Here is a 17,458-nt window from a genome sequence, read left to right on the forward strand (position 1 = left end):
GAAAAAGAAGCCAAAAGAAGACAAGATTGCTAGATGCTATCACTGATAACAAGTATAAGCTTACAATCACTCAAAGATGAGCAGACAATCCTGGAGAAATGATGTCCATCACATCATGAAGGGTAGGAAGCAGCTGATCAACACCATTTTTAAGCTGTATCCATGCTACACCTTGAAACTATAGCCTATGATTCAATGGTAAACAATGCCCTGTACGTTTTCCAGACTTTTACCACTGGAGTTTTTTTGCATTTTTCAGTGGTTACTTTGATGGCAAATCAATCCTATTACTATCGAACCGTATATATCTACAGCATGCCAGGAAAGCCAGTGCTAAATGAATTGTGTGGAAAGTTGCAGGATTCTGTTTATAATCATAAAAACTTCTGTCTTCCCATAAAGACTGAAAAAGGACTTAAAGCCTTAAAAAAAAGGTTTAAGGTTATTACTGTTTTTTACCCTACGTGCTTACTCACTGTGAAGGATACATGGTATGGGCATTCCCATCATGTACTATAGAGAAGAGAAACTTTGCAAAGGGGAAGTAATTAATTTAGAAGAAATGTGTGGGGAAAAAATAGACATGAAATGGCCACCACTGGACTCACAGCAGGTGTTAAAATCCAATGCAATGAGCAAGGATGGGGGCTGCTGTGTCTTTACTTCCCTTAATTGTATGTCTTAAATGCAGGGATACCCATCTCATGCCTATGTCAAAGAATCTCTAATGCAATTAATGCTGTGATAAGATGATTTCCAGTCATCCCTGAAGACAAACATGTAAGTGTGATTACAAGAAACTACTACCAAGTGCAAATGGAAACAATGCTTTAAAAAACTCTCTTCAACACACTGGAAGGGAGCCATCCAATGGAGAACAATCTAATGTGAATCAGGAGAGAAGAGATGGCAGGCAGTATTTCAAGTGGGTTGCTGCCAAGGGCCTTGGCAAGACAGTGAAAGGCCACCTCCAGACCATGAATAGCGTGGCTTTGGGAACTACCAGTCTTATAGTTGTTAGTTCTTCTAAGTAATCAGCAGCAATATGATGAGAACAGAACATTTTCTTAATATTCTATTTAACAGATATCAGTGAGAATAGAACTGCCACCAAGTGCCATATTGTACATTGTTACAATACATTGATTCACTGTTGGTTGCTAGTACCCATTATTAAATGGAAGTATATTAAGTGGCTTGGTTTAAATGATTGACTGACTTCTAAGTACACGTGATGCATAGAATTGCATGCACATTTCAGTTATCACAGACAGTATCATTATGATCAAAAGAAATCATACATAGTATTGAAGCACGAACAACAAAGAATACTGATATTTTCCCCAGAAATGTTAGCACTTTTAAAGACATCCCTAGTTAATTGTTTTACTAAAACCAATTTTTAGTTACATCCAGAAATAACACTGGGATTCTAAATTAATTGGCTCAAAGACTGCCTGAATTTAACAGGTTGAGTTAAAAAAATTTAGTATTTTTCAATTCGTATCAGTTACAACACCAAGGATGACCTGCATGATTGACATCCAAATGGTGTACAATGCATGTGAATACCAAGATAAACTGACTTTAGCCCTTCATCTACTCTTTGCCAGAGAAAGGGCATAACGATATTTCCCTTCCTGTATTCTAATCCAGCAAATGAATCATGCAGGAGAAGAGCTAAAATCAGAGAAAGCTACTGTGTGTGGATGAGATCCTAGTACTTAAGTATGGAAAACAAAATCATATTATGCATGCTGGATTCCAGTGGTGTACATTGGTCTTGTGCATGTACAGAAATTTATTTTTTCCAAATAAACAAACAAACAACGTTAACCACTATACCATACTGGCTCTTCGTACGATTAGAGCATCCTGTAGTATGCTATCAGAGGCAGTTTGGCGTAGTAGTTAAAGACACTAGGCTAGAAACTAAGAGATTGTGAAATCTAGTCCCATCTTAGGCTTAAAAACCAACTGGGTGACCTTGGAAGAAGACAGCGCAAACCACTTATAAAAATGTTGCCAAGAAAACTGCATGGAATTGTGCTTGAAGGGACCAGGAAGAAAAAGCTATAACATGCTATTACTACCTATAAAAGTAGTAAGATAAAACAAAAGGATTTTTTTTTGTCTCTGTTGGCTTTTTGTAGGCTTGCATTTCATCACCAGCTGGCTATGGTGGGTCACAGAATGCTATCAGAGCAGGCAGCAAACCCAGGCCCCCACTCAGCAGAATGAGCATCAGAGCCCTCCAAATTCAGCACAGTATTTCCCACTAGACCATTAAATCCTTACCCAACTGTAGTAATGAGAATACCAGGCAAGACTTTATTCTTTTATTAATTAGAACTCTCCTTATTTTTGTGTAAATTTATCTATCTAGACCTGGATAAAACAGGCTTTTGTGTGCTTGAGTTAAAATGTTGGCACCATCTAATGTCAGCTCGCTCTCAAAATGAAAATGTTCTCATGTTCTTTGGGCCAGTTTCCTGGAAGTTTCTTGCAAAGATGGGCATCCTTGCGCACACATGCCTCCCTTGGTAAATATGAGTGGGAGCAAAGAGAGACCATTGAAACAGGGGCCATTGTTATGCATGGAAAGCACCCTGTTCCTCAAGCACTTCGTTTCCAAGTAAACAAGCTGGGGAGGCAATTTTGCAAAAGAGGCTGATTCATGAGCAGTAAGGCTAACCCATTGACTGGAAGACTGCCCACTGGCTTGGAGGGGTTTGCGAGCTCCTTCAACACCATGCTTCCCCTTCCTTAACAGAGAGGGCTGTGTGATAAACACAGTCTTGACCACACCAAAATCATATGCTTTCTGGACACACTGCTTATCTCGCGAGTCTATTACTGTGTGCTTTTGATGCTCATTTTTCTTCTTGCTGTTATCATTGGCCAGCAACCTTAAATGTTCAGTGTCACAAGAGCCTTCCCAGGAAAAGCAAACCTCAATCAACACAATTATAAGAGCATTTTCTTTGCTGTAATTTTTAATTGTTCTTAGAATATTTTAAAGTACGCACACTTGTAGACATACAGAGAAAGGAAAAAAATGGATCTGACACAGACCACATAATCTCAAAGCAATTTTCCTTAAATTTTGCACCATTTGCATGACTACTACCAGATCAGATCATACAGGACCTGTCATTAAAGTCTATGAGCTAGAAGACGTGAGATATTAACAAGGAGGCTAATTTTGAAATCACCTGGCTGAACGGACTTCTTCTGTGACGTTACATGCAAGGTGGTTGGATCTCCTGTGAGGTACACTGCTGCTGTTATTGAAAGTGGACAAGGGAGCACGGCTCTAGTTAGCGGACACTCTGATAGCAGCAGCAAAGGCAGGAGCTTCTCAATTCGACTGCTTGCTGCTATAATGAAGGCCCGGAAAAGCCTTCTACAGCCCAATTTATTTCCTTTATTAATTTATTTACTCAATTAATAAGCTGCCTCACTCACTTAAATGAAACTAGGAGACTGAGAGTTCTAGTCCCACCTTAGGCATGAAAGCCGGCCGGGTGACCTTGGGCCAGTCCCTCCCTCTCAGCCCAACTCACCTCACAGGGTTGCTGTTGTGTGGGAAAATAGGAGGAGGAAGGAGTATTAGGAATGTTCCCCACCTTGAGTTATTTATAAAAATAATAAAGGCAGGATAGAAAATTAAATTAATTAATTAATTAAAAGATTGAAATAAGTAAAAAAGAAGTCAGAATTGAAGCAAAATAATAATAATAATAATAATAGTCCCCAAACAAAAAACATCTTATCTATATATCGGGGAAAGAAATTACGTCAGACATATAGTTGGACTGTAATTCCCATCACCTAGTTATCTTAGTTGTAGCCCAATATCAATTGGGGAATGCTAAGAGCAATATATTTCAACAACCTCATACAGGGCTTCTCAACCAGGGTTCCATGAGAGGTCACTAGGGGTTCCCTGGGAGATCACGATTTATTTAAAAAATTATTTCAAATTCAGGCAACTTCACATGAAAGAGGCAAGTTTCATTCTTTATTCTGAGTTTAAGGACACTGTTCATGCATATATACAGGCCTACACATGAAACGAATATAATAATTTTGTAATTTCTGGCCTATATTGGAGCCTGAATATGCAAGGGTTCCCTGAGGCCTGAAAAATATTTCAGAGGTTCCTCCAGGCCTCCTGCCCTCATATGTCCAGTGTACAGATGTAATTTTTTTAAAAATTATTTATTTATTTATTTAGGTTTTTTATCCTACCTTTATTATTTTTATAAATAACTCAAGGCGGGGAACATCCCTAATACTCCTTCCTCCTCCTATTTTCCCCACAACAACAACCCTGTGAGGTGGGTTGGGCTGAGAGAGAGCGACTGGCCCAAGGTCACCCAGCCGGCTTTTAGGCCTAAGGCGGGACTAGAACTTTTAGTCTCCTGGATTGTAGCCCAGTGCCTTAACCACTAGACCAAACTGGCTAAACTAATAAATAAACAAACATCTATTTATAAACATCTATTTATAACTAATAAATAAACATCTAAATAAACATCTATTTATTTTTGTAATGCCATATATTTTTTATTAAAGATCATATTGTATATTCATTCTTACAAATGACATTTGCTTCATGATTTCTTTATTAAGATTAACTTAATTATTCACATTCCCCTTGCTTGGTCAGTCTGTCTGTCTGTCTGTCTGTCCGTCCAGCCAGCCAGCCAGCCAGCCCGCCCGAATCAATCAACTGCAGGATTTTAACTCAGTCATTTTCAAACAAAGGTACTTCCCTGTTCTAAGATAGGCTTCAGTAACCAGCATTTGGGGGATGTTGAATTTTTCAGTGCTATCAATCTGTAAGACTGAACTCACATATCTATTACGAACTATGACTTGCTGCACTACAAATTGCAGGAGCTCCAGTCAGCCCATCTGGTCAAACCAGAGAGGTGCTAAGAGCTAGATCAGGAGGGCCACTAATCTAGGACGATAGAAACACAATTGAAATAGCTGAAAATACAGATGCAGGGGGAACATAGTGCAATGCTGCGCTGCAGCACAGCATCATGTGAGCCTCCGATCATTCCAAGCAAGCAAGGGTGTAGTCAGTCCCTGAAAGCATGGGACCCAGATATACTGAGTTGCTGAGCCAATGCACAATACATCAGGAAATCTGGCTGTCATCTGAATGTCAGAAGCTTGGGTCCCATTCCACCAGGATGTGGAAACAAGTCCCATTAAAATCTATGCAAGCTGTACAGGAAAGCTGTAGTGTATTTAAATATATTCTGTAGTAAAAGCTGAAGACTTGGATTTTCACCTTAGCCCTCTGTGTAGCCTTTCTTTCAGAGGATTAGGACTGGGTTTCCTATTCTAATGCTGACATCTACAGGCAGACTGAAGATTCCTGCACCTCTTGAAAAGTTAATTCTGGTTGAATTTACATTCAGTCATGCAAGCCCAGCAGGCTATTCCATTTTGGGGTAAGCAATGTTATGCAAAGTACAGAAAAAGAGTGGCAGCAGCAGGCAAAAGGCAGGAGATAAAGAAAAGGAAAGGAAATCTAGCTAAATCTAGTTTGCACCAACACTATTTATTATACCCGTCCATACCTTTGTATCCTTGCAAATCATCCTTGTTTCCATCATGCCCATACAGTTTTGTGCATTGCCTTTTGTTCTTCAAAATTCCCATCTCTCTTTTTCTGGATCTCATCAACTTAATCAAACCACAAAGAGTTTCTCCAGCTTTCCCTTTCTCTTGACTCATTCACGCTTCCCTCTATGACTAGATCCTTATTCATCCTCTTCAAATGACCTCAATGTACTTCTTTCTTACTGGTTACTCACTCTTGAATCCAATCCACATGCATCAATCACCCATTCATTCTTAACCCTATCCCTTCTTATTTCACCACAAACACTTTGTAGGTACTCCTTACCCATCATATTTAATGTACTTTATTGATTTTCCTGGCACATCCAACTCTCACTTCCATATAAGAAAGTGGGCAGCACACTCTAGTACACAGCCATTGTCATTTCTTCATATTCATTCCTTGCAACAGACTACATACTACCAGCAATTTTGCTATCACCGTTGGCACACTTTAAAATTTCTCCATTCAATTACTCTCTATAAAGAGTAAACATTTTACCATGGTATCTGAATTGCTCTAGTTTATGGTCATAGCTTGCTTTTGTTCACTCTATTTTCACTGTCAAATACAACTGTATTGGCCATCAGTAAATTAATGTTCAAATCGATATAATTCTTGTTTCATCATTCAGTCGATTGACATTTACTGTAATCCATTTTTTATTCTTCCCCAACAATGCAGCATTATCTCCATGAAAAAGTATACACAGCTTCATATTCCCAACCAACATTCTTCTAATGCCCCCACGAGTATTCCTCATACATTTATTCATAAATACATTAAATAACCAAGAGGACACATATCCTTGCATTATTCCCTGCCCAACATTGACATAGCACTCATACCCGTATAAATGTCCACAATGCATCTTCCACCATTTCCCTCCCCTCAGTTTCAGGAAAGAAAATGACAGGGTTTATATGCCATATGATGCAAACAAAATAGGAGCCTTAAGGATGCATTTGTTACGTTGTAGCACTGGATGAGATTTAAGCTGTTCATTAACATGTTATATAAGTCTTTTCTTTTTCCTCAAAATTTCAGGTGCTTCTCTTAGAGATCCATACTTTCGGGAGATGCTCATGCTCTATAGAAATGTGTCATATGCAAGTGAGATGGCCCACCCTAGCAATTCATGGCCTTCTCTGGGAACTCTGCCCACTGTGTACCCTCATGGAATCATGAAAGGAAACTCCATCTCACTACCTTTCAACTCTTCCTCTTCTGCTGCCAACACTTTTGTCCTCTGGTTTCTGACCTGAAAGCCAAAGCAAGCCTTTCCAAAGTGTCCTGTTTGTATTGTACATATGGATCAGCTTTTGGTATCCTATAAACCTATTGGCCATTAGGGGCAAAAGGTATGGCAAAGAGACACTGCATTTTTGCCTCCTTTTTCTGGTAATACAGAAAACAGCATGCTGTCTCTAAAGCAGTGTTTCTCAACCTTGGCAACTTCAAGAGGTATGGACTTCAACTCCCAGAATTCTCCAGCCAGCTTTGCTGGCTGGGGAATTCTGGGAGTTGAAGTCCACACCTCTTGAAGTTGTCAAGGTTGAGAAACACTGCTCTAATGGATAGACAGACCACACATCTTTCCTATTATAAAGTTGCTTCCTAAATCAAGTTTATCTTTCTCATGCAAGCACTGGTCTGCAAATCTCTGGTTACCAATGTAAGTTTTCAAATGTTACACTTTCTTTCTACTTAACACTTTAACCTTTCTTCTCCCAGCTTTCCTTAATGTGAATGGATTGGAATTATGAAAATGAAAAATCTCAGAGGAGAACTTGCTTCTGATAAATAAATGCAATTGAAATGAAAACAAAACCACAATTATTAATTCCCTATTCTTCTGTTCTAGGGGGGGGGGTTATGGAGGAGCCTATAAAAGATAAACTCGTGTTCAAACAAATTTTGTGGATAAATTATAGGAAACTGCCAGCCTTCCTCAATCTGATACAGCTGCAGTTCTCACCCAAGAAAGATGAATTGGCTGGGAGTTACAGGAGCTGTGGGCAATGCACCTGGGGGAAGCAGATTGGGAAATGTTCTGGCATACCCTGCAAGCAGTGTATGCTGAAGAAAGGTGTATGTCCTAACTACCAGGAAACACACTGAGACAATGAACTGGTCTCTAATATTTATTACTAGTACTTAACAAGAATCCTAACAAACTGAAGAAGCGTGGGAAAAACCCAGACATATAACCCCCAAGGGTTATGGCGGTCCCGATCTGTGTCTCTTTGAATGGCTGAACAGTTCCTCAGTGCTACGCATGCACTTGACAGTCTGGGTGGGAGCCCCCTGCTCGCCATCCTTACTCATGACAGTATACATACACTCTTTTCTAGATCCTGCTCCTTTTCAGGATCTCTGAGTCTTTGAAATACTCCAGTCCTGGAGCTCTCATTTTAAGTTTTTACAGAAGACAAACAAAATGGTCCACATTTCCCGCTACTAATTTTGTGGAAATATCTTATACTTTTTTCCAACAATTAAGTCCACATGATCTCAAATTGTTCCCACGTGTGGTAGCTTTTGTGTGTTAGAATGGCTACATATTTAAGCAGCAACAACAATTGGAATCTGATTTGCTGATCTTGCTGTAGCTAAGAAAATATAATTCTGTTCATGACAGGCAGTCCATTGACAAAGCTTGCTTTTATATTCCTTTTTATAAAATCCTTGGTAATTTCCTTTGTAAGAAGGCATGGGAAAGGGCAGTATATAATTACTGTTCTGCACTTGATCTGGGGAAAATTTCTCTGCTCAAAACCGCTGATGGGAAAATGTATCTCAAATATGTACATTTTGTAGAGCAACAGTAAACCTTGCAAAACTATCCTATTTGATTTTTTAAAATCAAGTAACTTCCTTAGCAATGTGTGGGAATGCTGCAGATGTTATATATCTTGATTTTAGCAATGAATGTGAAAAATACCCACTTGATGTTGCTCTGGGCACAAAGGAAACCTGTCTTCCGTCCCCTGCTTCGCCTGCATTTCTCAAGGTGTTTCCCATTTGATCACTTGGAGCTCAACTGCAAGAGCTCTAAAAACTGCCTTGGTGAGGCAACACTATTTTTAACTAGGATAGCTCCCCGCCACCCTCCCAGTCTTAACGCAGCCAAGCCTGCTCTCCTTACAGCTCATAGAAGCAAGACAGAGCTGTGTGCAACTTTGGGTCCCTCAATTTCTTCTTATGGGGAAGGAGGGACTTGTCTTGCCCCAGATTATGCAAAGGGAGACATCCCTTGAAAAGATGCGAAGGATGCCAAGTGGACTGAAACTGAAGCCTGTCTGATTTACAAATGATGTCATGAAAAAAGTCCACTGCTGGAAAACAGCAGCTGCAGTTTTCAGTTACCATCACCTCCAAAATACTGCATCTTGGGGAAGGGGTGGGGAGAAGTTGGCTTTCAAGCAATAATCTTACATGGGATCCCAGGAAGCACCATTTAAAAAACTTTTACCTATCCACTTCATTTTCTGAACTGGCCGTCTTTTGGCACAGGCAGTCTTTCTAGCTGAGGATTGGAGGTAACATTTCTTCAGTCTGAAATGTGATAGTGTGGTTCCTCTTCATGTTGCATGAGTATGGCTGATATAGTGTTTCTTGTGCTTCAGTGTTGCAATTATATTACATACAAATGCACAAACATGTTTGTGCTGGCATGTACAACAGATACCGACACACACAACCCAAGACCAGTAGGTAAAAACAGAACAAGCATGTCCTGGTAATATACAAAGGTGATGTAACCAGTTTAGGTTCTCATTTTGCTGTAAAAATGCTCCTGTTTACTGGTATATATATTCCCATTCACTCAATTGGTTAAGGATTTATTTCTCTGTAAAATATGACAGAACTTTGAATGGTGACATTTTAACAATCTTTTACATTGAACTTATTTAGACATTTTTTTAACTGTTCTCTTTCAATATAATTTTAATAGAAAATACAATATCCTATCGTCCTTCAAACACAGTGTGTCCTAGAAGGAAAGGAAATAACTATTACATTAAGCAATATATTTTCACCAGGATTTTTCTCCAGATGGAGCAGTTCTGCTAAATGACTTGGCTCCCTTTAAGGTTACAAGCACTGCTTGTTTTATTGAAGCATGTTTATAGCAAGAAGCATAGCTGTATTGCAGGCTATTGGTTTAGTTGTGGCTGTTATGTGAAGTAATACAACTCATCAGAATTTCAAATCCGTGCTCATCAGAACTTCTTTTCTTTCTAAAACCAAAAAGGGCTTGGATTTAAGATCAGCCAAAGAAGTTACAATTTGTGCTTGTGGGTTTCAAACCAACTTACATTACCACAATCTTTGTTGATCTATTAGACAAGGTAAAGCCATGCTTGAAAATTTTGATTATTTTAGCCAAGATAGATTCTGAACTAGAGAGCCAGTCTGGCGTAGTGGTTAAGGCAACAGGGCCTTCTTCCTGGGGAACTGAGAAATTTGAGTTGCAGTCCTGCCTTAGGCACAACGCCAGCTGGGAGACCTTGGGCCAGTCACCTCCTCTCAGCCTTGGGAAGGAGGCAATGGCAAACCACTTCTGAAATCTTGCTAAGAAAACTGCAGGGACTAATCCAGGCAATCGCCAGGAGCTGAGAATGACTCAAAGGCACCAAAAAAGAGAGAGAGAGAGAGAGATTCTGAACTGGCCAATCCAGAACATTAGCAGGAAAAAAAAGTTCATGAAACATTATATGGCTACTTTCTGGTAGGAAATGTGTATTTTTGGTTTTGAAAATGCCGAAAAAGCAGGATTTTAAAAAGGAAGGAAAGTTGGGTAGGCCCAGGATCAGCACCCACTATCTTCAGGCAACAACCAAGGGCCCAACACCGTCTGATGGGAATGAATACCCTGGCTTCCCTGGTGGCTGACATCTTAAATGTTGTATAATGATTTTCAGTGTTTTATGGACATTTTAAAAGGATGGCGTTTAAAAGAAGTCTACCACTGCTGCTCAATTTACCTACCATTGGGTGACCCCCAGTGTCAGAGGGAAGCACTGTGGAAGTACAAAGTCCATAGGAGACACTTACTGAATTTTTTATTACAGCAGAATCTGACACTTTTAAGTGACTGCTGTGACATGCCATCTTTGATGGATCATTGATATTATTATAATTATAATAATTATTATTGAAATTCTTCATAGGAATCAATTGTGGCAAAAGTCATTTAATTTGGTTATTAATAATTTATTGGGCTGGCAAAGTTGTCATCATGTGCAGAAAGAATACACCAGCCTTTGAATGATGACTGAATCTCTGCTCAGTAAGAAAAACTTACAGCCAAAGGAAGCAGAAAAAGCAGCAAACTAGTGTAGAAAGAAATGGGCTACCAAGCATATATAATTGTTACAATGGCTTGTTACGTGTCAGCTGCAGAACACTACACGGTATAATAAACTAATGTCAAATAGTTGATTTGAGATTCTGTGTCGTTCAGTGGATACAGATGGCCTGGCCTAAAACAATAGTCACAAACTCCCTAGGTAGGATGCAGGCTATGTGGGGGTCTCAGTTGGTGGTCAGCACTGGCTCTGGACACACACTTCAGAGGCTGCACATCAGCTGCAGATGGGGCCTTTTCCCTTAACCCAAACGTATCATCCTGCACCATTTTCCCTCTAGCGCTCTCTCACACACGTTCCATTCACACATCGGCTGGTGCCCTGATTCCCAGTGAAGCCAGTTCCATGCAATCGTCTTTCCCAAGGGGGAATATGCCAAGCCTCTGAGGGACTCTCCAAGCATCTCCACGTCACAGCTCTCAAAGGAACCCTAGCCCTTGCGATGACTATACAGTAGAGGTAAAAGCATTACCCGATCATCTATACAATTGTTTTATTTTGCTAGAAACAATGACCAGTAACTGCTGTTGCTTGATACTTGGGATAAAAAAAACAAAAGCACAGCAATGATGTTATTTTAGCTTTCATTCACTGAAGCTTCCTTCTTGGCATAAGCTGCATGCTTTCCTGGCAACCGTGCGCATGATTCAGGATAATATACAACTGAAAGAATGCAATTCTGTTTGTGGGGATTTGGGAACATTTAACTTTAAAGCAATCAGTCAAAACGCTCAATGACAATGTGTCACATACATCATCATCACAGGCATCTGGTAGAAACCCAAAGGTCCTCACACAGATATCATAGGGTCATCTCTGAAATGATGTGAATCATGTAATCTGCATCAGTCATGCCATGATGAGAATGACACACAGTACACAGTTCACATCATGTGTATGATGTCATGGTATGTGTGATGTCACTTGGCCCCCAAGGCCAATGGTCTACATAAGATGTGCATACGGGTGAAAAGAAACATGGCTACAATTTTCAGCATGGTCATGTCATGACTGATGAGTCATATCGAGTTTTCCCATTCTGTTAGCATACCTTCTCCACCTCACCTCACTTCAAAAAAGAAAAAGAAAAACCCAAATGACATTTTGAATCCTTATTTCTATTTCTGACAGTTGTTCATCACTATACCATGATTTGCAACAGGAAGCTTTTTTTGTTTTCATTTTTACGTCGGCATTTATTTAATATCTATTTTCTGCTTTGGAGACAGAAAGCTCTCAGAGCACAATGTTTTCTTTAAAAGTTTTAAAAAACATAATTCATATTTGTATGTGGAAAGGTGTCATTCTACCTCCAAACAAGAAATTCTCTTATAGCACCTTAAAGACTAATTATTACTGCATCAATTCTTACTGGGCTTTCCTGCAAAATGTTAATAAAGTACAGGCATACCTTGGAGATATTGAGGGTTTCGTTCCAGACCACGGCAATAAAGTGAATATCACAATAAAGCAAGCCACACAGGTTTTTTTGGTTTCCCAGTGCATATAAAAGTTATGTTTACACTATACTGTAGTCTATTAAGTGTGCAATAGCATTATGTCTAAAAAACCCAATGTACATACCTTAATTAAAAATACTTTATTGCTAAAAAATGCTAATCATCAGCTGAGCCTTCAGCGAGTCGTAATCTTTTTGCCGATGGAGGGTCCTGCCTTGATGTTGATGGCTGCTGGTTGATCAGGGTGGTGGTTGCTGAAGGTTGGCGTGGCTGTGGCAATGTCTTAAAATAAGACAACAGTGAAGTTTGCTGTATTGATTGACTCTTCCTTTCACGAAAGATTTCTCTGTAGCATGCAATGCTGTTTGATAGCATTTTACCCACAGTAGAACTTCTTTCAAAATTGGAGTCAATCCTCTCAAACCCTGCTGCTGCTTTATCAACTAATTCTATATGATATTCTAAATCCTTTGTTGTCATTTCAACAATATTCACAGCATCTTCACCAGGAGTAGATTCCATCTCAAGACACCACTTTCTTTGCTCATCCATAAGAAGCAACTCCTCATCCGTTAAAGTTTTATCATGAGATTGCAGCAATTCAGTCACATCTTCAGGGTCTACTTCTAATTCTAGTTCTCTTGATATTTCCACCACATCTGCAATTACTTCCTCCACTGACATCTTGAACCCCTCAAAGTCATCCAGGAGGGTTGGAATCAACTTCTTCCAAACTCCTGTTAATGTTGATATTTTGACCTCCTCCCATGAATCACGAATGTTCTTAATGGCATCTAGAATGGTGAATCCTTTCCAGAAGGCTTTCAATTTACTTTGCCTAGATCCATCAGAGGAATCACTATCTATGGCAGCTATAGCCTTGCGAAATGTATTTCTTAAATAGTAAGACTTGAAAGTCGAAATCACTCCTTGTTCCATGGGCTGCAGAATGGATGTTGTGTTCGCAGGCATGAAAACAACATTAATCTCGTTGTACATCTCCATCAGAGCTCTCGGATGAGCAGGTGCATTGTCAATGAGCAGTAATATTTTGAAAGGAATCTTCTTTTCTGAGCAGTAGGTCTCAACAGTGGGCTTAAAATATTCAGTAAACCATGCTGTAAACATATGTGCTGTCATCCAGGCTTTGTTGTTCCATTTATAGAGCACAGGCAGAGTAGATTTAGCGTAATTCTTAAGGGCCCTAGGATTTTCGGAATGGTAAACGAGCATTGGCTTCAACTTAAAGTCACCAGCTGCATTAGCCCCTAACAAGAGCGTCAGCCTGTCCTTTGAAGCTTTGAAGCCAGGCACTGAGGTACCCTCTCTAGCTATGGAAGTCCTAGATGGCATCTTCTTCTTCCAATATAAGGCTGTTTCGTCTACATTGAAAATCTGTTGTTTAGTGTAGCCACCTTCATCAATTATCTTAGCTAGATCTTCGGGATAACTTGCTGCAGCTTCTACATCAGCACTTGTTGCTTCACCTTGCAGTCTTATGTTATGGAGACAGCTTCTTTCCTTAAACCTCATGAACCAACCTCTGCTAGCTTCAAACTTTTCTTCCGAAGCTTCCTCACCCCTCTCAGCCTTCATAGAATTGAAGAGAGTTAGGGCCTTGCCCTGGATTAGGCTTTGGCTTAGGGGAACGTTGTGGCTGGTTTGACCTTCTATCCAGACCACTAAAACTTTCTCCATGTCGGCAATAAGGCTGTTTCGCTTCCTTATCACCCGTATGTTCACTGGAGTAGCACTTCTCATTTCCTGCAAGAATCTTTCCTTTGCATTCACGACTTGGCTAACTGTCTGGCGCAAGAGGCCTAGCTTTCGGCCTAGCTCGGCTTTTGACATGCCTTTCTCACTAAGCTTAATCGTTTCTAGCTTTTGATTTAAAGTGAGAGGTGTGCGACTCTTCCTTTCACCTGAACACTTGGAGGCCATTGTAGGGTTATTAATTGGCCCGATTTCAATCTAACCATAATGAAAAAATTTGAAATATTGCAAGAATTACCAAAATGTGACACAGAGACACTAAGTGAGCAAATGCTGTTGGAGAAATGGCGCCGACAGACTTGTTTGACGCGGGGTTGCCACAAACCTTCCATTTGTAAAAAAAAAAAAAAGCAAAATCTGCAAAGCACAATAAAGCGAAGCGCAAATAAAACGAGGTATGCCTGTATCCTATATGGCTTCCATTCCGGGGTAAGAAAAAAACTCGCGAGGCAACCTTCCCAACTTCGCCACCAACCTGAGAGTCTAAGTCAAAAGCCCGTGTACCAACTCTTCGAACGGCCACTAGAAGGCAGCAAAGAATTTCCTACGATTAATAATCTTCCGGATTTCCAGCCAAGACGTGGTAGCCCTAGTCGAATGCATCTAGAGGGCACCAGGTTGGGGAAGGCTAATGTGAACTAACCCAAGCTGCCTATCAGCGCGGGCAGAGTCTTTTCCTCCCCCGTAACCACAGATTATCTCCACTTCCTGGATATGCCAGCAAATCAAGCCGACTGCATTGCAAGCGGAGCGGCGACCGTAGCGTTGCAGGAAGGAGGCCGCGGCGGGCTCTGCAAACCTCGGCCGCTTCCCTAACAGGCCACGGGCCGGCTGCCCCCTGTGAGCGCATAAGGGGTCGCCACGCTGTGTCGGCGGAGGAGCGGCGGCTCCCTCTGCACCCCGCCGCCCCTGCCCGCGCCCTTTCCCCGATCTCCTGGCATCCGCCCTCCCCTTCTGGCGCGGCGCTTCCTTTTCCGCTCGCCTTGGCTGCGGGTTGCCTCACCAAGCCGAGCGGCCTCCAGGCGGCTCCACACCCGGCAAGATCCAGGGCGCCCGAGAACACGCCGTTCCAGATGTGGACGAGGCCACGCCTTGCCATTTGCGCGCTGTTTGTCCTCATTTGCTTGGGCTGCAGATGCGCGCTGTGCCTTCTCTGGGCCGCAGGGGGCGGTAGACTCTGGCGAGAAAAGACAAAGGAGCCCGGTAAGTGGCCAGGGATCGCGATGGGCGCGTCTCTCCTCCCGGGATTTGTGGAAAGGTCCCTTGGAGCAGACGGTTCCCTAAACTTGATTGCTCTATTTTGAGTCCTCCTGTCCTTTGCATTTATCTCGGTCCGGGTGGGTTTTTCTAGTATGACGAAATCGCAAGATCAGAATTATAACTCTTTTTTTGCGATCATTATATATGTAGTGCTTTCTGTGTATTTTATTATCATCAGGGAAACTGAGGCTAGGAGCTAATCGAGAGGGGAAAGGTAGGCATACCACCTATACTTCATCCCATGCAATTCCTTGTACCGATTGCTGCCACTCACTGTGATGGATGACCTGGAGGTGGAGAAGCAATCCCATTCCAACCCCAAGAGATTAATCAGTTTTACAATCTGATGGTCTTGAAGTTTAGTGCCAGTACTGAAGGAATCCCATTAAGCTATTCTGTTTTTGTTACCACATAAACACAAGTTTGATATACTTTTTGATTTAATCAGCAGTCTGGAATGGATTCAAAGCAAAATATTTGCATCAGTTCACTCCAGCAGACTTCCTGGTTTTCCATAAGTTTAAAGCGGCACTGAATAGAATGGATTGATTTCCCTCTTTCAGAACGTCCCAGCTGTGTTTGAATGTCATTCTGGACATACAAAAATATTATTCGAAGAACAGCAGTGAAAAGTTCAATAAGGGGATGCTATTGGCTGTTGGCAACAGGAATGAGAAAGTTATAGAAAGGGTGCAGTGGGACCTGTGAAAATAGGCAGCCAGTTACTGAGAAAGATACTTCCAAAAGCTGAAGCTATATTTTATGGAAAAGAAAAAAAAAAGGATCCTAGAGGTGAATAAATAGATGCTGATTTCCCAGTATATTGCCCTCTAGCTGGGTTGAACAGAACTCCTACTATCCCTAGACAGCATCGGAATTATGATCCAACAGAGCTGAAGGGCATTGACTTGAGAGGCTGAATAAATAAACCGGAGATATATTAGATGACTTTTGCATCCAAGAAATAGCTTTGATTCTCGTAGATGCATTGATTTCACTGAAATCCAACCATCCCGCAGGTTGGTCAAAAGTAGCTTTAGAAACTCAGATTTCTGGATTTTGGTGGGTTGTGTATTTTATGTCATCCATGCCTTTTATTAATTAGCAGGGGAATGGGCCTGTTTCTTTGGGAAGCTCAGAGGCCCTTGGGAGGAACTCTTCAGTTGCCATGGCGGCAAGAAGTGGGCAGATCTTTGCTTAACATTTTCATCAATGGGCTGGAGACCCTTTGAGAGCAGATGGTGGAGTCCTTTGGTGAAATGTGTGTCCCTGGGAAGAGCTGGCATAGTTTGGAAAAGAAGTGGTGCTGTGCAAAAGAAAAAGAATACCAGGGTGCTCTTTCTAAATAATATGATGGGATATTCTGTCTTATCACTTTCTTCCTCCTTTTTTATCGACTGATTGATTGATTGGCTGTCCTGGGCTTTATCTCACCCATTCCCCAAAAGACTCCTGAATGGGAAAAATCAACATGAAGGGTGAAGAAACTCGGCAGCGCCGGAAGGAAGGTCGGACCAGGAATGGAGAGCGATCGAGGCACAAAGCAAAGAGCAAGAGTAAACATAAAGAGAGCAAACTTGGCAGCCAAGGCCCAGAGGATGGCCCTTTGCTCCTGCCTCAGAAGCAGCCTCCCGAGGCAAAAGTGGCCATGGCAAAGCTTCAGGAGGAATCGGCCCTGGCTATTGGCCTCCAGGTGCTCCTGCCTTACCTGCTGGCAGGCATGGGCATGGTCCTGGCAGGCATGGTCTTGGATTATGTTCAGGTAAGGCAAATGGGGGTTCTGTGTATCTGTTCTGCTGCATTTGGACACCTAGCGACAAGTTTGACCGTGCTTCTTTTTTACATACACACAGCCCAGTGGCAGGTGAACAATAATAGCTTGTCTGATTTTGAAGTCCTTCCCTGCTCAGAGCTGTGTTGGCTCTGTGCTGCGCATGTACATT

General features: G+C 41.4%; 2 protein-coding genes across 3 annotated transcripts in view; one reads left to right on the plus strand and one right to left on the minus strand.

The window, feature by feature from the left end:
- Nucleotides 1-12,455: 12,455 nt before the first annotated feature.
- Nucleotides 12,456-14,423, minus strand: TIGD1 (tigger transposable element derived 1). The gene has a single exon (XM_063296425.1). The coding sequence runs from the start codon at nt 14,421-14,423 to the stop codon at nt 12,639-12,641; it is 1,785 nt and encodes a 594-aa protein (XP_063152495.1). The 3' UTR covers nt 12,456-12,638.
- A 540-nt stretch (nt 14,424-14,963) lies between these two features.
- SLC41A3 (solute carrier family 41 member 3) overlaps nt 14,964-17,458 on the plus strand; it is a 40,154-nt gene continuing 37,659 nt past the window's right edge. Inside the window, exons 1-2 of one of the 2 annotated variants that reach the window (XM_063291681.1) lie at nt 14,964-15,458; nt 16,964-17,277. In XM_063291681.1, coding sequence (XP_063147751.1) covers nt 16,972-17,277 — 306 coding nt within the window. In that variant the 5' untranslated portion in view covers nt 14,964-15,458; nt 16,964-16,971. Of the gene's footprint in view, nt 15,459-16,790; nt 17,278-17,458 lie in introns of those variants that run through there. The other variant, XM_063291680.1, reaches the window with a different exon arrangement.

Source organism: Candoia aspera, chromosome 2 (genome assembly GCF_035149785.1).
Source record: "Candoia aspera isolate rCanAsp1 chromosome 2, rCanAsp1.hap2, whole genome shotgun sequence".
NCBI classification, from domain to species: domain Eukaryota; kingdom Metazoa; phylum Chordata; class Lepidosauria; order Squamata; family Boidae; genus Candoia; species Candoia aspera.